General features: G+C 41.7%; 1 protein-coding gene across 1 annotated transcript in view; it reads right to left on the bottom strand.

The window, feature by feature from the left end:
• The window catches only part of c13h18orf21 (chromosome 13 C18orf21 homolog), a 77,335-nt gene extending 58,698 nt beyond the window's left edge, over positions 1-18,637 (bottom strand). The window contains exon 1 of the mRNA XM_028818134.2: positions 18,291-18,637. Within this exon, the coding sequence (XP_028673967.1) occupies positions 18,291-18,385 (95 nt within the window). The 5' untranslated portion in view covers positions 18,386-18,637. The remainder of the gene's footprint in view (positions 1-18,290) is intronic.
• Positions 18,638-24,292: the final 5,655 nt, after the last annotated feature.

Genomic DNA, 24,292 nt, shown 5'->3' with positions numbered 1-24,292 from the left:
GCATTACAGCGCTTGAATGACGTATCCATCGCCGAGGACGAGATCATGGTCTCGTTTGATGTTATATCGCTATACACCATGATCCCGACCCAACTGGCCACAGAAACATTATTAATGAAACTGGATAGTGACCCCACCATAGAGACAAGAACCAAACTGTCCATCAAAGACTTAATGCACCTAATATCACTTTGCCAAAAAACGCACTTTCATTTCAACGGCAAGTATTACACACAGAATTAAGGCATGCCGATGGGATCACCGTTATCGGGACTCCTAGCTGAACTGGTAATGCAACGATTTGAAAACATAGCTTTATCCCAGATTACACCCAAAATTTGGATACGCTATGTAGACGACACATTCGTCATATTAAGAAAGAACCAGCTGAATGAATTCTTCAATCATATTAACACAATATTCCCTGCAATCTAGTTCACAATGGAAAAAGAAAATAATCGACACATCAATTTCCTGGACATTTACATCAAAAGAAATAGTGACGCCACCCTGACCACAAGTGTTTACCGCAAACAATGCCACGCAGACAAGATTCTACACTTCGCCAGCAATCACCCGGTATCTCATAAACGGAGCTGCGTGAAAACCCTATTTAAACGAGTCCACACGCATTGTAATACCAAGGAAACAAAAATTAATGAGAGACGCTATCTGTTTCAACTTTTCACCTCGAACGGATACTCAAAATCATTCATTAATCGGAGTCTACACAGCAGGCGCCAAAGGAATCAGCATACAAGCGACGTACATCAGAACCCCCACCCCACCTGGCATTCACTCCCATACCACCATAATGTGTCAGAAGGCACGGCACGCACCCTGACCAAGTGGGGCATCAAAATAGCACATAAACCCACCAACAATCTGCGCATGGTCCTGTTTAATGCTAAAAACAAGAAATCGACAGCCGAAACACGAAACGCAGTTTATAGTATTCCATGCAATTCTTGCTCAGCTGTATACATAGGACAAACGTCAAAAAGAATTTCAACACGTGTACAGGAACATCGCAACGCTGTCAGAAGAAAGGACGCACTATCTTTGATATATGCACATACTAAATCGACAGGACACACATTCAACTGGGACAACGTGAAAGTAAAATTTAAGGCCAGTACAAAAAGCGCCAGAGAGTTGGACGAGTCTTGGCTATCAGATGAAAATGCCATCAACAGACACTTGGACATAAACCCAGCATATGCCAACTTAAGAAGGAAATATGCACTTTAATTTAACGATAAACCCCCCCCCCCCCTTTTGATCATACGGACTTAGTCACCTCCACCCACCCCCCCCTGAATGTGTTGCTATATATTGCCTTTGATTCTTGTAAATCTAAGCATTATCCTCTGATGAAGACCCCTGATAGGGGTTGAAAGCTCAGGAGTAAAACTATTTTATGATACGTGATTCGTTTTTTCTCCCTTTGTGGATCTCCAACTGCAAATATGCAAACCGTATCACAGACCTTCTCTTCCATATATATATATATATTTATAGCATTCGTAGTCTTAATCACAATCTGATTATATGGGTGGTTACCTACCATGTAATGCTTGCGGTTGGTCTGCAAGTCGGCAAACATCCACCACAGTGCCCTCTCAGTTGCCCCGAGAGGGGTGCAGTGAGTGTGTATGCCTGATGAGCCCAAATATGGGGCAAAACAAGTGTCGTGTACTCTTTGCATTATTTGACAGTAAACTATGCAACATTCTATGATCTGCTTCTCGCAACTGAGAGGGCACCGTGGCAGATGTTTGCCGACTTGCAGACCAACCGCAAGCGTTACCTGGTAGGTAACCACCCATACAATCAGATTGTGATTTAGACTACAAATGCTATGAATGCTATTACCCTGATCTCCAGGCTGTCAAATAAACGAACCACACGCTGTGGCACAACATAAAGAGGCTTCGCCTCTGATGCTGACATCCAAGGTTCGATCCCCGAGATGGGTGTATGCCTGATGAGCCCAAATAAGGGCGAAACACATGTTGCGTACTCTTTGCATTATTTGACAGTAAACTATGCAACATATATATAAATGTATAAAATATGTATTTTTTTTTTCTTTTTAACACTATTTTCATCTTGATTTTCATTCTACTTTTCCAGGTGTTCTACCTGTTTAATTAATCTATTATTTATTAATTAGTGGGTCTGACGCTAAAGTAATTGCATCCTTTCGTTGTTTGCCTGGGTGTCTGCTCTGCTCATTTTTAATTGTCAATAATAAGATACAACGAAGTGGGAAAAACTTCACAGAGAAAGGGAAAATTATAATGAAATCAACAAAAGAGAGTTAAGCATTTAAATCTATAGCAAAACCAGAAATATTTCTAAATGTTTTATACATGTAAAAATCATGCTGCTGTGCTTTTCTGAATGTAAAATAAGAGAAATAAAAATACCAGCTAATTAAATGAGATCAGTGCTATCAGGTGTTGTCACTGATTATAAATCTGGTTGGAACAAAAGCCTGCAACCATAGTGGGTCCCCAGGACCGAGTTTGAGAACCCTTGATCCAGAAGAATACTAACCCACCTTCCATAATTTAATGGAAAAAGAGGTCCTTCATTATCTTAAACTCAAAAAAAATCTCATGAACAGTTTAAGAAAGTTTCAGAATTTAGCAAGAAATCAGTAATCCACATTACTAAACGAGAATGGTAAACCGGATGGACGCAGGGACATGGGCCGTGGACGCAAACGACGTACTGCGCAGGCGCCCCACAAAACCCCCCTCCAAGCAACGGAAACCGGATGGAAAGCAACGTAAAATAAGAAATGAGGCGCCGCGCCCATAGCACACAGAAAAAAGGAGTCAGACGCGCGCCGCACGAAGCCCATGGCACACGAAATGGGACACACACAAAGAAGAGGATTGAGACCCACGACACACAAAGCCCCCCTCCAGTAACTGAAATAAGAAATGATGCGACGCGCCCCTAGAACACCAAATAGAAAGGAGTCAGACACAAGCGCCACATACCACACGAAACGGTACGCACACAAAAAAGAGGATTCAGACCCACGACACACAAACACCCCCTCCACTAACAGAGATAAAAAGTGAGGCAACGCGCCCCTAGCACACAAAAAAAAAGAAGTCAGACGCGAGCGCCACACACAGCCCATTGGACACGAAACGGGACAGACTACGGACATAGCACACGAAACGTACACAAAAAGGAGGATTCAGACCCACGACCACACTAACATAAATAAGAAATGAGACACAAAGCCCCATTACTGAACGAACCGTCCGTATTAAACATACGTCATCTGAACACGTTCAAACTATGCAGCATAGGTCGATCTCATTACACTGATGCACTATTAACCGTTCAACCACAGAAAAGGCTCCATATTAACAGTGAGTGCAATCCTCCTTATTACTTATCCATATTTCTAACGCTGAAGAACAAACAAGTCATGAATTCACGATCACGGGTACAAAACCATACGGCTCGGGTAACGGGACCAAACACACCAACCCGCATGAAAAAAAACAATAAACGTCGGCGCCTACAACGCGCTTCTGAAACCCCGGAAGAAAAAATGTCTCGGCTCTAAAAGCACAAAGCTCAACTAACACAGTTACAAAAACGAGCCCAGATGGACAGACACAATGAACATAGACGCATGCAGCGCGCGTCTCAAAGTGCTGCATCGAAACAGGCAGGGGTTCAAAACGAAACTCCTCGAGTCTCAGAGATACAAAAACGGCAGCAAAGGGACAAAATAAATAAACGCAGACGTCTACAACGCGCATCTGAAATGCCGGAAAACAAGCAGGCAAGGCTCCAAAAAGACAAAGCTCGACTGACCGACATACAAAAACGGGCAAGGCTCAATACAAACAATGAACGCCGTAAACTGCACCGGGCTTCTCACACAGCACAGGCAAATCGATTACAGCTCCAGAATAGCACGTCCCAAATACTGCACATACAACGACGCGCCTCTCAAACGGCACAAGCAAAAGATACACGTCAAGGACATCAACGACAGACACCTGCTAAACAGCTGCGCCAGTTAGCTAACAATGTGTTCAATAATGAGTCCACTATTCATGAAAATTCATTGGGATTAATGAATGTCATTTGCAATCATTGTCATTCACTTAACTTCCCTGAAGAAACAACTGGCAATACAAGTAATGAATTTACACGTTGTTGTCAAAATGGTCAAATTACACTGCCTCCTTTACATTCATATCCTGCATATCTACAGAAGGATACGGCTCGAGTAACGGGACCACAAACACGAACCCGCATGAAAAAAAACAATACACATCGGCACCTACAACGCGCTTCTGAAACCGCGGAAGAAAAAATGTCTCGGCTCCAAAAACACATGTCACTCCTTATTCAAAATACCAGTCCCAATCACAGAGACATCGGTATCCACTATGAAAATGAACAGTAACAATGCACGTGACATCCGTCTTGCCACACTATTAATTATAGATGAATGTACAATGGCATCCAGTCACTTACTCAACACCATTGATAAACTTCTACAAACGTTGATAAATAATAATATTCCCTTTGGAGGAAAGGTACTTTTATTAGGAGGAGATTTTACACAGTGCTTAACTATTGCTCCACATGCAATGCGCTCAGCTATTGTTCAATCCACCTTAAAATACGCAGACAATTGGCATTGCGTTGAAGAATAATAATATTCCCTTTGGAGGAAAGGTACTTTTATTAGGAGGAGATTTTACACAGTGCTTAGCTATTGCTCCACATGCCATGCGCTCAGCTATTGTTCAGTCCACCTTAAAATACGCGGACGACGTCATACATAAACAACAAGAGACCGGACTACAATACATATACAGGCGCGAGACCTGATTGGTGATAATACGAAGAAACGAACAGTCCGCATATTAACAGTGAGTGCCATCCTCCTTATTACTTATCCCAGATATTATTACAATTCCTCAACCCTTTATCTGCGACGACTTAGTTACAGAGATATTTGGAACAGCGGTCTCATTAGACCAAATACCCCTTTTAACACAACGGACTATATTATGTCCAAAAAATATTAATGTTGATCACATTAATAACCAGGTCATTTCATTACTTCCTGTAGAGGCACGGCTCTTTCTAAGCTCTGACGACGACAATGACCATCTTAATTTCCCCTTAGAATATTTGAACACTATTAACCCAGCCGGATTACCACAACACAATCTTAGCCTTAAAAACGGAACAATAATCATGCTATTAAGAAACCTTAACACTAAACAGGGTTTATGCAATGGTACACGTTTAGTCGTCAACACCATGACACACAATGTTATTCAAGCAACAGTTCTTACAGGATCACATGCTAACAATACTGTTCTAATTCCTACAATTGACCTTACAAGTTCTGACCTGGAATTACCTTTTACACTTAAACGGCGACAGTTCCCCATTAAACTTGCCTTTGCCATGACCATCAACAAATCACAAGGACAAACCATGGACAAGGTTGGCATCTACCTCTCTGAGCCCGTTTTTGGACATGGACAACTTTATGTGGCCTTCTCACGAGTTCGACGTTCATCTGACGTTAAAGTTAAGGTCATAAATGCTCCATGCCAAGGAAAACTCATTCAAGGACAAGACACCATCTTTACTACTAATGTTGTGTACAAAGAAATTTTCCAATAAACCTTTACACTGTGCCAAACACTTTATTGTTTGCTTCCTATATGCGTCATCTACACCTTCACACTATGCTATATCTCATTCATACATCACGCTCTTTGTAATTTCCCAATACCAGGGGTTGGCGAGCGAAGCGAGCAGGGGGCGGAGCCCCCTAGTACTATTCTAAAACAAGCCTGCTAAGTCTTTGCCAGACATTTTTGATTTTCATATATACAGTGGGGCAAAAAAGTATTTAGTCAGCCACCAATTGTGCAAGTTCTCCCACTTAAAAAGATGAGAGAGGCCTGTAATTTTCATCATAGGTATACCTCAACTATGAGAGACAAAATGAGAAAAAAAAATCCAGAAAATCACATTGTCTGATTTTTGAAGAATTTGTTTGCAAATTATGGTGGAAAAAAAGTATTTGGTCAATAACAAAAGTTCATCTCAATACTTTGTTATATACCCTTTGTTGGCAATGACAGAGGTCAAACGTTTTTTGTAAGTCTTCACAAGGTTTTCACACACTGTTGCTGGTATTCTGGCCCATTCCTCCATGCAGATCTCCTCTAGAGCAGTGATGTTTTGGGGCTGTCACTGGGCAACTCTGACTTTCAACTCCCTCCAAAGATTTTCTATGGGGTTGAGATCTGGAGACTGGCTAGGCCACTCCAGGACCTTGAAATGCTTCTTACGAAGCCACTCCTTCATTACCCGGGCAGTGTGTTTGGGATTACTGTCATGCTGAAAGACCCAGCCATGTTTCATCTTCAATGCCCTTGCCTATGGAAGAAGGTTTTTACTCAAAATCTGACGATACATGGCCCCATTCATTCTTTCCTTTACACGGATCAGTCGTCCTGGTCCCTTTGCAGAAAAACAGCCCCAAAGCATGATGTTTCCACCCCCATGCTTTACAGTAGGTATGGTGTTCTTTGGATGCAACTCAGCATTCTTTCTCCTCCAAACACGACGAGTAGAGTTTTTACCAAAAAGTTCTATTTTGGTTTCATTCCTCTTCTGGATCATCCAAATGCTCTCTAGCAAACTTCAGACGGGCCTGCACATGTACTGGCTTAAGCAGGGGGACACATCTGGCACTGCAGGATTTGAGTCACTGGCGGCGTAGTGTGTTACTGATGGTAGCCTTTGTTACTTTGGTCCCAGCTCTCTGCAGGTCATTCACTAGGTTCCCCCGTGTGGTTCTGGGATTTTTGCTCACCGTTCTTGTGATCATTTTGACCCCACAGGGTGAGATCTTGCGTGGAGCCCCAGATCGAGGGAGATTATCAGGTCTTGTATGTCTTCCATTTTCTAATAATTGCTCCCAGTTGATTTCTTCACACCAAGCTGCTTACCTATTGCAGATTCAGTCTTTCCAGCCTGGTGCAGGTCTACAATTTTGTTTCTGGTGTCCTTTGACAGCTCTTTGGTCTTGGCCATAGTGGAGTTTGGAGTGTGACTGTTTGAGGTTGTGGACAGGTGTCTTTTATATTGATAACGAGTTCAAACAGATGTCATTAATACAGGTAATGAGTGGAGGACAGAGGAGCCTCTTACAGAAGAAGTTACAGGTCTGTGAGAGCCAGAAATCTTGCTTGTTTGTAGGTGACCAAATACTTATTTTCCACCATAAATTGCAAATAAATTCTTTAAAAATCAGACAATGTGATTTTCTGGATTTTTTTTCTCATTTTGTCTCTCATAGTTGAGGTATACCTATGATGAAAATTACAGGCCTCTCTCATCTTTTTAAGTGGGAGAACTTGCACAATTGGTGGCTGACTAAATACTTTTTTGCCCCATTGTATATGTTAAACAAAAAAAATCTATAGTGTATTTTTTCAATTATAAAATATGCAATTTTACAAACTGATACAACAGAATCTACCATAACATGCTTAAATCTTCTTAATCAAATTCAATGGGTGGTGGTGTCTGATCTGACAGTGCCAAGTACATGTAAGGAATCAACCCTGGACAGACATTGGTCTGTTAGTGAGACATTTTTAAGGTATTTATGTAGTTTTCAAATTAAATATACCAAAATATTTTCATCATTCACTAAGTACTAAACCATGGAGTTCCACATTCTACCATAAGAAATGCTCAAAGTCAATAACATATTCCCCTCTTTATTTCTTAACTAGCCAACCCGCGGTGTAGCATACACCACATAATCACGCCGCTTTTTAAATGATTTTTAAGCACAGGGAAAAAAATGAACATTTGCAAAATCCGTAATTTAATAAACCACCAAGGAAAGTAACATTGCAACAATGCACACTACGAACCAACATACAATCATCATTCAGTACGCACTGCCTGCTCATGAGCCCGCCCCCAACTCCTCACCTGAGTCGCTTTCGTCTGTGCACCTCTGAGCCACGTTGTCTCTTCACTGTTCTTTGTGGTTCCGGCTGCATTGTTATATATAATCCACCAAGTTAACCGACTATGGTATTAGCGCAGGGTGGGGTGTGTGTGTACAAAGGGCAGGGACGTAATCAGTGCGAGCATATGACCCGCACTTACTGGGTATTCCTCGTTCGTGAGGAACAATTGCAAGCCCTGTTCCCCATCACGAATGGGGTTCAACGGCTTACCCACGCCTATCGGCGCTGGGTAGACACACGTTGATCCATTCAGTGTAGCGCGTGTGCAGTACCGGACATCCAAGGGCATCACAGACCTGTTAATGCTCAATCTCACGTGGCTGAAAGCCACTTGTTCCTCTAAGAAGTTGGACGCTGACCGCTTGGCGATCGCATAACTATTTAGCAGTAGGGAGTCTCATTCGTTTTCGGAATTAACCAGACTAATCGCTCCACCAACTAAGTACGGCCATGCAACACCACGCACAGAATCGAGAAAGAGTTATCAATCTGTCAATCCTCTCTGTGTCCGGGCCGGGTGAGGTTTCCCGTGTTGAGTCAAATTAAGCAAAATTTGTGTGTGGTGAGTTGTTGCGTCTGGGCACATGAGCAGGCACTGTGAATGCCTTGAGAGTGTGGGTGGACTTGTGTCAGGAAATAATGAGTATCTATATATCTTCTTAGATATAGACAGCGTCTGATGCGGTGTTTGGTGAATTGTTGCAGTTTGTGAGTTAGCAGTTGTGATGGTTTTACACTCCAGTACATTGCAGTGAACGCTGGTAACAGTCAGGCGGGTGGGCAGGCGTTCTCATCCCATGCTCTTAGAGTTGGTGGGCGTGTCTCTGTATCGGTTCAAGTTGTTGGGCGGTGCTCTGTCGTTTGTATCCCATGGTCGGACGACTTGGTGGATTATATACAGAAATGCAGCCGAAACCAAAAAGAATAATGAAAAGTCAATGTGGCTCAGTGGTGCATGTGCACTGTAGCAGAGACGAAAGCGAATTGGTGAGTTGTTGCGTCCGGGCACACGAGCAGGCACTGTGAATGCCTTGAGAGCGTGGGTGGACGCGTGCTCGAGTTCGTGGGCGTGAGTTGGTGGGCTGGGCTTTGTGAGTTGACTGACATGGCTATTTTTTGCGTATCCCATGGTTGTCTTCCAGCAGTGTGAATGCCTCAAGAGACAGGGTGTCCTTGTTTGGTGAATTGTTGCAGTTTGTGAGTTAAAAGCTGCGATGGTTTTAGATGCTGGTAACAGCCAGGCGGGCTTGTCCCATGGTCTTAGAGTTGGTGGGCGTGGCTGTGTGAGTTGTCGGAGTATCCCATCGTCTTAGCGTTGGTGGGCGGGTCTCTATAAGTTGGTGGGCATGGCTATATCGTGCGTATCCCATGGTTGTCTTGCCTGTTCTGTCAGCTTAGTGAATTATATATATAGATATGAAGCCAGTTGCTGCTTTTGACTGAAACATTTATTAATGTACTCATTTTTGTAACCACATACTCACAAAGTGTACTTTCATTAATATGTATTCATTGGTGTGGATCCTCAAAATCCCATCCTGATCCCAAAAATTAGGCTTTGAAGTAAAATAGAATATTTACAGTTTGTAGCATTACAGGTGAATGAACTATGGAAGGGAACAGAACAGTATCCCATTCATGATGGTGGAACAAAGTTGGTACAGTGGTTAGCACGGCTGCCACACAACTCCAAAGTTCCATATTCAAACCCTGGCCTGGACACTACCTTTAAAGAGTATGCCCAGTCTCCTCTCAATGTGGGTTTTCCTCCCACAACCAAAAAGACAAGTGTGTTACCTTTATAAGCAACTTGAATATGTCCTCGGGTAAATGCAGGTGTCTGAATCAGTGGGTGCTGCAGCAGACTAATATCTCCCGCCATCCAGGGTTGGGTCTCAAATTCTGTGCGGTGCTGCTGGGATATACACCATTTTTCTGTAACATTGAAAAGTGATCAGAGAATCAAACCAGGGCTCACCATCCCAGGTGTGTGGTATTTATCACATTCCCCTAGTGTCCGTGTGGGTTTTTTCCAGGTTCTCTAGTTTCCTCTCAGTCCAAACACATGTTAGGCGGACTGTTATTGTTCAAATTGGCCTGTGTGTGTTCATGCTCACCCTGTGATGGACTGGAACCCAGTCCAGGTAGTATTCCAGCCTTGCACCCAATGATTGCTAGGATAAGTTCCAGGTGTTCCTCAAACCTGCATTGGATAGGTGGGTTATGAAAATGGATATAAAGATGAAAGAATCATCTATGACCCTGCAGGCCCCTCTTGCCTCAGAAAGTAGCAAGAAGGAGCCCACTAGTCATTACTAAGAGCGTGGATGCAGTTCTTGAGTTTCTCCAAAAATACACTCTGAAAATCTTGAAGAGTTCAGTAAAAAAGTTCTTTGGACAGGTAATCCAAAAGATGTATTTGTTGAAAAACTAGGATCCCTTTATGTGTGGAGAAAAACTAGCCCTGGACACTCTAACAAGACAATTATGTCAGAAGTAAGGCATCATGGTGGTGGTAGTAGTATAAAGGTACAAATACACATATCATTTTGATTTCCACAAATTCAATTCAATGCCATATAGTGTAGGAACCTTTTTCATCAGCACTTCGTGCAAGGAAGGAAATATTCCTGGAGATGGAGCCAGTTTATCACTGGGCCTACTCAATCAAATATTAAATATACCATAAATGTAGCTTATTATCTCAAAGATAACATCAAAGCATTTATTTTTAAACTTAAATGGGGTAAGCAGCTAGACAATGACCCAGAAAACCAAAAGCAATTCTAAGTCAAAGTTGCTGGAGAATAAAAAAAAAAAAAAAAAAAAAAACTTTGGAAAGGTCTTTTCACAGCTCAGAATTAATCCCCATTATGAAGTTGTGGCATGACCTGATTGGTGCAGTTTGTGCTCTAAACCCACAATTTCCACTGGGGTGAAACAGTTTTGCAAGTGAGAGTAAAGTAAAAAAATCCTTGCTAACAATTTGAGACTAATGTGTAACTAATGAAAACTCATTTGCAGTTACTGCCACAGAAGGTGGCATAACCAATTATTATTGCAAAATTAAATGTAATCAGACTCAGAGTGCACCCTACCTCACACACGGGTCATTAAATACTTCATAACTTAAATTTATTTTTTCCCCCACATAGCCCTTTATATGCAATAGTCTAATAATAATCAGAAAACACAACTGCAAAGTTATTAAGAACACCTGTACCAGTACTTAACTGTAATAATCTAATCACCCAATCGTGTGACAGGAGTACAGTGCATAAAATTGTGCAGATACAGTCAAGATCTTCAGTTCTTGTTCACATCAATCACCAGAATGGTGAAAATTGTGATCTCAGTAATTTCGATAGTGACATGAGTGTTGGCGCCAGACAGGCAGGTGAGTATTTTTATAATTGCTGATCTCTTGGGATTAGTCTCTAGAATCTACTCAGAAAGGTATGAAAAACAAAAAAAACATCCAGTGAGTGGCAGTCCTGTAGACAGAAATGCTTTGTTGATAACCGAGCTCAGAGGAGAAGGGCCAGACTGGTTGAAGCTGACAAAAAAGCTACAGCAACTCAGATAATCACTCTTGTATAACTGAGGCAAGGAGAAAAGCATCTGAAAATGTACAACACATTGAACACTGAAGCAGATAGGCTACAACAGCAGAAGACTGTCTTGGGTTTCACTATAGACTCACCAAAACTGGACAGCTGAAGACTGGAAAAAAGTTGCCTGGTCTGATGAATCTTGATTTATGCTGAGACACACAGATGGTAGGGTCAGAATTCAGTGCCAACAACATGAATCCACACACCCAACTTGCCTTGTGACAACAGTTCAGGGTGATGGTGTAGGGAATGCTTTCTTGACACACTTTGGGCATGTTAACACCAATCAACCATTGTTTGAATGAGACAGCCTATCTGAGTATATCTGATAATACCTATCTGATAATACACCATGATACAAAGTAAAAGTCAACTCAAACTGTTTTTAATGAACATGACATTGTTGCTCTTTGCAATTACTATTGAGCCATTGGCCATTCACCTTCAAAATGTATCAGAGATAAAGGGGATTACCAGAGAAAGACCGAAGGAGAAAATATCACTATATGCAGGTGATATAGTACTGCAAATATCTGACCAACAAACTTCTGTACCAGCAGTCCTCAATGCACTAGCAGAATTTCAAAAGATATCTTGACTCAAAATTAATTTCAATAAAAGTGTGTTTTTTCCGGTGAACTCTCTGGCACTCAATATTAGACTGGGCACATTCCCATTTATTTTAGCAGATCAGTTCAAATACTTTGGGGTAAATGTCTCAAGTAAATACAGTGATCCCTCGCTATATCGCGCTTCGCCTTTCGCGGCTTCACTCCATCGCGGATTTTATAAGTAAGCATATTTAAATATATATCGCGGATTTTTCGCTGCTTCGCGGGTTTCTGCGGACAATGGGTCTTTTAATTTCTGGTACATGCTTCCTCAGTTGGTTTGCCCAGTTGATTTCATACAAGGGACGCTATTGGCAGATGGCTGAGAAGCTACCCAACTTACTTTCTCTCTCTCTCTCTCTCTTGCGCTGACGTAGGGGGGTGTGAGCAGGGGGGCTGTGTGCAGCTGCTTCCTGAAGGACATGTTGCACGTTGCTTCGCATACTTAAAAGCTCAAAGGGCACGTATTGATTTTTGACTTTATTTGTTTTTCTGTGGCTCTCTCTCTCTTCCTGCTCCTGATAGAGGGGGTGTGAGCTGCCGCCTTTAACAGCTTTGTACCGGCGGTGCTTCGCATACTTAAAAGCCAAAAAGCCCTATTGATTTTTTTTTTGACTGCTTGCTTTGCACTCCTTTGAAAAGGAAGATATGTTTGCATTCTTTTAATTGTGAGACAGAACTGTCATCTCTGTCTTGACATGGAGCACAGTTTAAACTTTTGAAAAAGAGACAAATGTTTGTTTGCAGTGTTTGAATAACGTTCCTGTCTCTCTACAACCTCCTGTGTTTCTGCGCAAATCTGTGACCCAAGCATGACAATATAAAAATAACCATATAAACATATGGTTTCTACTTCGCGGATTTTCTTATTTCGCGGGTGGCTCTGGAACGCAACCCCCGCGATGGAGGAGGGATTACTGTATAAAGATTTTTTTTTACAAAAGTTTGCTATCTGCATGGAAATAAATTAAACAAGATGTGAACAGATTGTCTACCCTCGATCTCACATTAGCTGGGAGAATCAACACTGTCAAGATGAACATTCTATTTCTATTTCAGAGCATCCCCATATACATTAACAAATTGTTCTTTAAGAAATCAGATTAAATTATAATCTTGTTTATTTTGAATTTGAAACAACCACACATCCAAAGGGTGACTCTACAACAACCTAAAGCAGAAGAAGACATAATACTACCTTTCAATTTATCAATGGGCAGCAAATATACAGGTTATAAAGATGTGGACATCGACAAAAACTGATGAATATACAGTACACAAGCCTGGTTGGCAACAGACATAAAATCTTGCTGTACCTCTTTTTATGTCATGCTTTGTGCACCAAAAATACTAATTATCATCAATATACTGATTGTCCACCACTCACTCAGAATATGGAACCAATGCAGAAAACACTTAAAGACACTGAAGCTCTTATCTGTTGCACCTTTACATGATAATCACCCTTTTCTACCCTCTCAAACCTACACAGTATTTAATGTTTGGAAAACGTCCGAGAGTAAAACACTTGGCGATTTGTATACAGATAATGTCTTTGCACCTTATGAACAATTATGCTTCAAATTGAACTTCCCATCAACATAATTTTTCCACTACTTTCAAATCAGAAACTTTGTTAAAAGGGACCTGCCTAATTTTGCACATCTCCCAGCCATTTCTATTCCGGAGGCAACACTGATCAGACTTCAGGACTCAGATGACATCTCAAAAATACACAATATAAAAACATCTTAAATTCCCTTCCTTTCAAAGATCCCGGGTATGTCGGGGAAAGGATCTTAACTTCACATTTAACACTTACCTAACACTTAACATTCCTGAAAAGGAATGGAACACAGCCACGCATAGAATATACTCCACTCCGTATGCGCAAAGCATTCAGTCATTCAACTGAAAGTTTTTTATCATTCACATTTATCTTGGCTAAAACTGTCCAAAATGAATGTTCAATTTAGTTCCAGCCTCAATGTGCCACAGATTTTGGGCGTGCATCAAATTAACATCATTCTGGACAAAAATCTTTGAATGCCTATCAGACAGCCTTGGTGTCACAATCACTAACTAGTGATGTGTCGTTCGCGAACGAGCCAGCTCTAAGAGCCGATGCTTTGAAGCGAACGAGAGGAGCCGATGCCCCTCGAACAGAGCCGAAGCTTCAGCCGCTCCTGCTCAGCTCTGCTGAAAATCCATTCGGCAGTAGCGGGACTTTACTTATATGGGCACCCAGAACATTGGCTCAGAATGCTGGCTCGTTCACGAACAACACATTGGACTAGGATCGTACCATTATGTGAAAGAAGGAAGGGGGGCAGATGCTCCGAAGACAGCGAATGTTGATACAGGCCAGGTACACACAGTGACACTGTCGCTCAGTGTACCTGTCGCTGCGACAGACGAGGAGCCAGATTTAAATGCAAGCGCATCGTGAAGAAAAAGAGTGAAGAAATGAGTGAAAGCCGAAAAAAGCAGCATCTGGCTGCATTTCAGTGATATTGGAGACTGCAAAGCTAAGTGCAGAATTTGTAATATGAAAATATCCGTTAGAGCAGGGTCAACAACAAACCTGCACAGACATATAAGAACCACCCACCCATCCGTGCAACTGGAGGAGAGCGTGCCTTCTCTCCTGCCATCCACTGACCCTAGAAAAGAGCCAAGTACTTCTGCTGCAGCATCCACTGTCTTACCGAAAACTGCAGGTCTTCAGTTCATACCAAAATAAGCACATTTATTCCAAAACAAATGACGCCAAACAAACAAATAAATGTCGATGAGGAGCTGGCTAAAATGATAGCTAGCGACTTTCAACCATTTTCCATTGTGGAGGACAGGCCTTACTTTTGTACAGGCCTTAAACCCCATGTATGTTCTCCCTAGCAGAAAAACTTTGTCGCAAACAATTATTCCATAACTATATATTTGAGGATGGAGTACAACACTGTGCTTTCAGAAACCACTGCTCTGGAAAAAAGGTAGCATTTAATGACAACAGAGCTGTGGATGAGGCATTTCAAAGTATAAGTGCAGCAGCAGCAAGATGCAACCCCAGCAGCCTGCTGCTCCTCCATCAGAGGGCCAAGAGGAAGAAATTGGAGCAGGGGCGTGTTCACAGGAACCTCAAGCTTCTGCTGTGTGGAGGCTCTTTGACAAAAGAGCAACAGGAGACACTGCAAGGAGAAATCCCACAGCTGATGCTATGCTGGAGTTGAGGTCCTATCTTGAGCCCCTCATCCAGAGAGCTAAAGACCCACTGAGCTGGTGGGAGGCCAAGGCTGCAGTCTACCCACGCCTGGTTAAGGTAATGGTAGGAAGACTTTGCATTGTCACTACATTGGTCCCCTCAGAGTCTTCTCAAAAACAGGACAAATAATCACGGAGAGGAGAAATCGCATCAGCCCATCTAAGCTGAGCCATCTGGCATTTCTGAATGCCAACCTGGCCTAAAAACTTTTATTCAAAGAGTCACAGTGTTGTGTTGTTGTTGTTGAGTTTGGCCTTTATTTAATTTGTTTGCTGTGGTTTTGTGTTAAGTTGTTCGTTTAATGCTTTTATTAAAATGTTAAACAATAGTAACTGTATTTTTTGTAATGAAAAAATGCATAAAAATACATAATGTCTGAAAACAATGAATAAGAAATTGCTTATACACAAACCATTCATAATTGCATAATTTGGCTAAAATATAAGCATCCAAGTGATACTAAACGAAGAGCCATTCGGGAGCCGTAAGAGCAGGCTCTTTAAAGGGAGCCGATCCAAAAGAGCCGAAGCTTTGAAAAGAGCCGGAGTTCCCATCACTACTTCTAACCCATTAACAGCCGTGTTTGATGTACTTCCAGATTGATTGTAATTACAGGTCTTGTTCAAAAAGCGGACGCCACTTGTTTTTTGTTGGAATTCTCTATATTTTAGACCCAATTTAGTTTGTAAATACAAAACAATTTTTACTTTTGTCATTTACTTTCGTATCTCATTGTTTGACTTTTGGTCTTAACCCATTATATTGCGTGTCATGGGTTTGATTCAATTATTCAGAGAAGTTTACTAGTACTAAAATATAGAGAACTAGTCAACTATGCGACTCTTCAATTCCACCAGAGGGGGTAAACATTGAACATTATTCAAGTTATTGTCTGTTTTTTACCTGCATTTTTTATTACTCTTTAATTTAATATTTTTTGCTGCTGGAGTATGTGAATTTCCCCCTGGGATTAATAAAGTATCTATCTATCTATCTAGAACAGTAGTGCATAAACATTAGTCGGAACAGTCTATATTAAATGGCAAGGGACCTTGACCTCATTCTGTTTGTTGATCATATTTTTCTTTGTCTTTCAGCCTTTCTTTTGTTGATGTTTACTTGCTGAGCTGACCGTTTTTCGTGGGCTGCCACCGTGTATTGTGTGTCTTTAATTTTCTGTGACAGTAATACTGTCTTGTACGTCCGTAATATACCTTTAATTTTCTCTGGCGGTAATACAGGCGTGCGCGTCGGTAATATGCCTTTAATTTTCTCTGACAGTAATACTGGCTTGTATGTGGCTGTAATATGCGTCACTGTATTGTGTACCTTTAATTTCCGCTCGCAGTAATACTGGTTTGTATTTCCGTAAAACGCCTGTAATTTTCTCTGACAGTAATATCGCGCATCACACCGTGCCCTGTGCATGCGCATTTCACCAGAAGACACACACACGGACACCTGGACGCACACAGGGATTTTATTAAAGAAGATTCCAACAAAAAAACAAGTGGCCAATGCTTTTTGAACAAGACCCGTAATTGCTTATATAACACTACTAGCATGTAGACTTGACTTGCTGAACTGAAAGAATCCCAGCGCACCAGTTACAAGTCAGTGGTAACTGATGTTCTATACTATTTGAAATTGAAAAAAAAAAATTCTCACTTACAGGATCTGTTCAAAACTTTATTTTTTAAATATGGCAAGATATAGATGTATCACATCTTAGCATAAGCATTTATATGTGTGTGTGGGGGGGGGTCATTCTCCTTTCTGTCTTTTTTTTTTTTTTTTAAAGACTTGGTCATGGTGTAATCACTCTTCTCTTTCACTCAGGGGGGGGGGGGGGGGTGAATTATGGTTTGAATTATAGTTTGACATGACTGTATGGGATGTTGTTTTCTTTAAATAGTATCAATAAAATTAAATTAAAAAATGAACCTGGCATTGCGTTCAAAGTTTTTCTGTGGCCTGGGCGAGTCACTGCATCTGAATCCAACACACTTTTGGGATGTGGTAGAAGGGGAAGTCTGCAGCATGAAGGTTAAGTTGACAAATCCGCAGAAATTGTACGATGCAATCATGTCAACGTGGACCTGACTTTCAAAGGAATTTCGTGGAATCCTTTTCACAAAGAATTAAGGTTGTTTTCAGAGTAAATGGTGACCTTAACCAGTAATAGAAAAGTGCTCCTACTAATTTGTCCAGTGAATGTATGTGTATTATAAAAGTGTTTATGCACATCTAAAAGATTTGCTCTCATTTCTTTCTAAATCAGTCCTGTCCGGAATACCTTGCTTAAATGAAATGCACGCAGTTTCGGATTCAGCGTTGCAAACACCGACATGGAGTATCTACTTGCTTTAAAGTAGTGGTTCCCAAATTTAGCCCTTTAGGATTATTGGGGTTGCTGGTTTTAACAGGTTGTAAATCACAGCGATGCCAGTTCTACCTCCACCACACTGCAACTAAGAAAATTACATTTTTTTTCCTTACAGGAAGCCTTTTAATTTACAAGCACTTCTGTAAGTAAACGCAAAGTCTTACATTTGGTTTGAACATAAAAATCCAATCCAATCTAAATACACAAACCGTTTAGTCAGAGACTTTCTGCATAATCCGCGACAGCCAAATGTCGCCACCAAGCGTGTCAAATTATTAAACATAACGACCCCCAAAAATCCGTTTCACGAAAATGTGACGCTTCTTGTGCGACACAAAAACTTACATTAGAAAACGAGCTTCCTCTTGACAAATATCTTGGACATGAAGAGCAGCTTTTTTCAAGAACTGGAGTCTTTTATTCTTGTCCAACGTATCCATACTTTAAAAACACGCATAGACATCGGAGCCTTTCTGGTGATTAGTTTGTGTTGACCATTAATCGAAATGAATGTAATGTAACCAGCTGATCCTGTTTAATTTAAGATTTTGAAGAGACTCATCTCAATAATTATTTTAAAAAGAATGCCACTTATTTATAAAGTGTGTCTCAGCCACACTTCATTAGTGACTCTCACGTTAACAAGTCTCAGCACACACGCGACGACAAAATACCCAGAGTGCTTCACTTCCGGCAATATGTGATGACGCATAACTCCGGCAGTATTTCTTCTTTCGTTTTCTCCAAGGTTGGCAAACCAACTTAAGGTGCTTTACCGCCACCTACTGGACTGGAATGTGATGCAGAAAGGGGAAATAAAAAAATCCATGACCCTAAATACCTATATTTCAATTACCAGTAAATGCTCTCAAATAACCTTATAGTTTTTAAACAACTGAATATAGATCTGTGAATCAGTTTACACCCATCTCCATACTTTAATAATTGATCATCTAACGTCAATTTAGCCATTCACAGGGATTTAAAATGTTGATCTCGTTGTAATCTATACACCATTCACCCTAACAATACATGCTCTACTGTTTCTAGTTGATTACATGATCTACATACTCCAGACTGATGCTGCCCTGTCTTGAATTGCATATACTTTAACCTACTGTGCTCAATCCTGAGGTGTGTTAATATAATTTCTTCTCTTCTTGTTTTACCCCATTTTCCCATGGAACCAACTTTGGTTTGTATTCTATACATATGTCTTCCCTTACTATAAGTGTCCCACATGTTTTGCCACATCTCATTGCTTTTCAATCTAATCAGACTTTTAATTTCTGATTTACTGAATGTTATTTCTAAGTCAATAAAAGGATGTTTAGTGGCTTTTCTGCCAAATCATCAACTATTTCATTTCCTTTAACCTCCTTATGTGCCGGGATCCATAGAAAACTAACATATAAACCCATATTCTGTAATCGACATAATGTTTGCATTACTTCCATTAGCAAGTCTGGCCTTGATGCAGAATTACCAGTTTTAATAACTCTGCAGGGCAGCAAAGGAACCTGAACAAATAATTACCCTGTTTGATAGATAGATAGATAGATAGATAGATAGATAGATAGATAGATAGATAGATAGATAGATAGATAGATAGATAGATAGATAGATAGATAGATAGATAATAAGGCTTTCCCTTGTTGCACCCCAATGACATGGTATAATTAATAGATTTGTTCTTATAAAAGTACATAGTAGCCTTTAATTCGGTTGGTTTTGAACTTCTTCTAATTGTGAATTACAGAATGTGTAAAAAATATGAAAATCTGGGAACATTTTACTTATAAGGGAATTAATTGGATAAATGTTATGAATAATCTTATACTGGATTTCACAAACCTTTGGCAACAGAGGATAAGTATTAACAATAATTGAGCTTTCTGCTGATTAATTTTATGTTTAACCATTGCCCTTCATAAACTATACCTCTTGGATTAATCTGATTCAATAAAGAGAAGTGAAAGAGAAGTGAATATTGATAAATGTATTACTACTGTTCTTTATCGTCCTCCAGGCCCTCCAGGAAACTTCATCGATGAGCTTGATTTCCTTCTGAGCTCCTTCCCAGATGATGAGTCTCCTCTCTTGCTCCTCGGTGATTTCAACCTTCCAAGAGACGGAATACACAGCAGTGGACTTGTGATGCTTCTGTCGTCCTTTGGTCTATCTCTTGGTGACTCTCCTCCAACCCACAAAGCTGGCAACACTCTTGACCTGGTATCATTCAGATCACTTCCTATGTTCAATATATTGTCTACTCCTCTACATGTCTCTGACCACCATCTTCTGTCCTTCAGATTTCCTCTTCTGACTTGCTCTTCTCAACCACCTTCTACCCCCATGACTACCCGCAGAAATCTCAATTCTCTTTCTCTATCTTCTCTCTCCTCAGCTATCCTATCATCCTTATCTCCCCCTAACTGTGCTGAACCATGCACAGCAACTGTGGAGTCTGCTACCAACAGTCTTCTCTCCTCTCTCCACAACTCCTTTAATCAACTCTGCCCTCTGTCTTCCAGGCCAAAACGTACTTCTCCGACCCCATGGCTGTCGGAGACACTACGAAACAACCGCAGACAACTAAGAGCAGCAGAAAGAAGATGGAGGAAAACGCATCATAACAATGACCTCCTTTCTTTTCAATCTCTCTTATCAAAGTTTGCTACTGACCTAACTTCTGCCAAATCTTCCTTCTACAGAACCAAGTTTGATAAATCCTTATCTAACCCTCGCAAACTTTTTGCCACTTTTTCTTCACTGCTTAAATCACCATCTCCTTCTGTCTCGCCAGCTCTCTCACCAGAGGACTTTGCTACATTCTTTGAGGATAAGGTTGCTACTATCTGTAGTTCCTTCCCTCAGACTGACATGTTGCCCACCCACTCTCAACCGACCTGTGCGACCCAGCTTCATCACTTCACTCCACTTTCTCACGAGGAAGTGTCTCAGATCCTGACGGCCAGCAACCCCACAACATGTTCACTCAACCCTATCCCCTCAGGTACATTTCAGCTCATCTCTCAGGATCTTCTCCCACACATCACACACATAGTTAATGGCTCCCTAACGACTGGCCATGTTCCCACTGCCTTTAAGTCTGCTGTTGTCACACCAATTCTTAAGAAACCTACTCTGGACTGCTCAGATATTAACCACTACAGACCAGTATCCCTGCTCTCTTTTCTTTCTAAAGTACTGGAACGAGCAGTTTATAACCAACTTAACTATTTTTTATCTAATAACGCCCTTCTTGACCCTCACCAGTCTGGATTCAAAGCAGCTCATTCTACCGAGACTGCACTTCTTGCTGTCTCTGAAACCCTTCACACAGCCAGATCTACCAACCTGTCCTCAGTCCTCATACTTCTGGACCTATCTGCAGCCTTTGACACGGTCAACCATCAGATACTTCTGGAAACTCTCACTAGTCTTGGGATCTCAAGCATTGTCTGGCAATGGTTTGCTTCTTACCTTGCTGACCGGACATTCCAGGTTGCCTGGCAAGGCTCCCAGTCAGCTCCACGAAGACTGACCACTGGTGTTCCTCAGGGCTCTGTCCTAGGACCCCTTCTCTTCTCCTTATACACAGGTTCTCTTGGGAAGGTAATAGCTGGACATGGATTCTCTTACCACTGCTATGCGGATGACAGTCAACTCATTCTCTCCTTTCCACCCGATGACCAGCAGGTCTCAACCCGCATCTCAAACTGCCTTGCTGATATCTCCTCTTGGATGACTTCCCACCACCTCAAGTTGAATCCCAGCAAGACTGAACTCTTGTATATCAGAGGCAACTCATCTCCAAATCTTGACCTTGCAATCTCTCTTGATAACTCGGTTATCGTCCCCTCAAAAACGGCAAGAAGTCTTGGTGTCACTCTAGATGAAGAATTGTCTTTCTCTCCACACATCAGCAACCTCTCCAGGTCCTGCAGATATCTCCTTTACAACATCAGGAGAATCCGCCCCTTTCTCACTACAGAGGCTACTCAGCTGCTCATCCAGACCTTGGTCATCTCTAAGCTGGACTACTGCAACTCTCTGCTGTCTGGACTTTCACTAAAGGCAACACGACCACTTCAACTGATCCAGAATGCAGCTGCAAGACTCGTTTTTGATATTCCCAAATTCTCGCACACTACACCTCTGCTGCGGAACCTGCACTGGCTCCCTGTGGCTGCCCGCATCAGGTTCAAAACCCTAACACTTGCCTTTAAGGCCAAAACTGGAGCTGCACCACCTTACATATCAGCACTGGTCAAGCAGCGTGTCACTTCTCGCTGTCTCAGAACATCAAGCACTGCACGTCTCGAACCACCCTTGCTTAAAAGAAGAGGACGACATGCATCAAGACTCTTTGCAGTGTTGGCTCCTCAGTGGTGGAACGAACTTCCTCTTGCTGTACGAACAGCGGAGACCCTCACTGTCTTCAAACGTCGCCTGAAGACACACTTCTTTCAACAGCACTTGGACTAAAGTCCCCATACTTTTTTTTCTACCCTTTTTTTCAAAAAAAAAAAAAAAAAAAAAAATTTTGTACTAACTTACTATTTTCTTCTAGCAGGGTTTTGTATACAACTTGGTCAGCGGTAACTTGTTTAATGACAGTAGATTTAATCCTAGCCTTAAAGACTGAAGAACAGTCGTAGACTACTAAGCACTGTTGTAAGTCGCTCTGGATAAGAGCGTCTGCTAAATGATGTAAATGTAAATGTAAATGTACATTTTTCTTCCAAAATATTAGTTCCAATAAATAGATTAGGGATGTTTGGGACAATTGAATGATAATTGAATGAATTGGCTTTTCTTCAACCCAGAAGTACTTTGGGGCTCCCATCCTTGTGACTTAGGAATACTTCTGGGCTATGGATGAGGCATGGCTCCTCTGGTCCTCTCACAGCTCCTCCTGGCAGCACCCACGGAACTCAACAGGGCTGAGAAACCGCACTCCAAGTCCCGGGAATCCGGGGCACCATTACACTACAGGGGAGCTGCCATCTAGTGCCATCCTTCCATCTCAGGGTTGTCCCGGCCGAGATGAGCTGCCGGCCGTCCGCCACAGTACAGAGGTATGACCACGGGGGGGCTGGGGTGGGCACTGCCCCCCCAGAGACAAGCCGTGCCCCCCCTGCGAAATGCTCTGTCTGTCCAATGAAAACTCTGGAGAAGAATAACATTTGATTTTCAAAACTGAGTTGCTTTCCAATTGGCCCATTTGAATTTAGGGCGTATCCATTAGTGTCTTCTCCACTAGACAGGCACTGTGCTGCTCACAGTTCACTTCGCCACACATTTTGCAGCACGTTTTGAACCTGTTGACCGCATTCTTTAATTAAAATAGCGTGAACGTTCCATTCCTCTTTTATTTTCTGGCTGGTAACACCAAAGGCTATGCATTGGCGGCTTATTAAAAAGAAAACATCTTCAACCTCTGTCCCTCCGCAAGCTGCTGGCTCCATGGTTGAGCCCAGCACCGCTGCTACCAACACGGAGCACAGCGCACCCACGTCGGGAACTGAAACTCCAAAAGATATAGATAAGCTTACACAATCCTCCAGCTCGGCGCCCATGTCGGGTACTCCAAACCTGTGCCTTCAACAAAATATACAGTTCGGTCTGCCTGACTTAAATATGGATAGCCCATCCCAGCCCATTTTCATTAATTATCCCAAGCGCGCATTCTGAAAGACACTCAGATGTTTTAGTGCAAGCTGGTATCAGTCTCGACCATGGCCTGAATATTCTGTTGTCCATGATGGCAGCTTTTGCTTTGCCTGCCACAAATTTAGTGTTTCCAATGCGGGCCACGAGGACATCTTCACCAAACACGGCTACACTAATTGGAAAAAAGCTCTAGAAAAAGACGGTGGCGGCTTCCACAAACACGCGTCTAGTATCCCGCACGTCAGAGCCATGTCTGCATCACAACACTCATCATTGGTGTGTCTTCAGCTGCATGCAAAAGCTCTTTCTCTACTTTGAACCGCATTCTCACTCCACTCGGCCGAACAATGCTGCATTCAAGGAAGAGAAATTTAGTCATTCTGGCACATGAGAAAAACATCACAGAAAATCTAGACATGAATGAATTTATTTCAGAATTTGCCAAGAGTAACCGCAGACTGGTCCTGTAGATAATATCCAGGATAACACTGGAAACTGATGTCCTATAGCCTCCCATGACTACAATAAGCCACATTTCTGTTCTTGCTCTCATATGTTGTATACATTTGACTTTATTGATATTTACCTTGTAGATGTAGTTCTATATTTGTTCACATAAAATAATAATACAAGTTCCATTGCCTCTGTTAATTTTATTGAACAATAGG

This window comes from Erpetoichthys calabaricus, chromosome 13 (assembly GCF_900747795.2).
Source record: "Erpetoichthys calabaricus chromosome 13, fErpCal1.3, whole genome shotgun sequence".
Classification (NCBI taxonomy): domain Eukaryota; kingdom Metazoa; phylum Chordata; class Cladistia; order Polypteriformes; family Polypteridae; genus Erpetoichthys; species Erpetoichthys calabaricus.
This window is presented reverse-complemented; position numbering and strand designations above follow the sequence as displayed.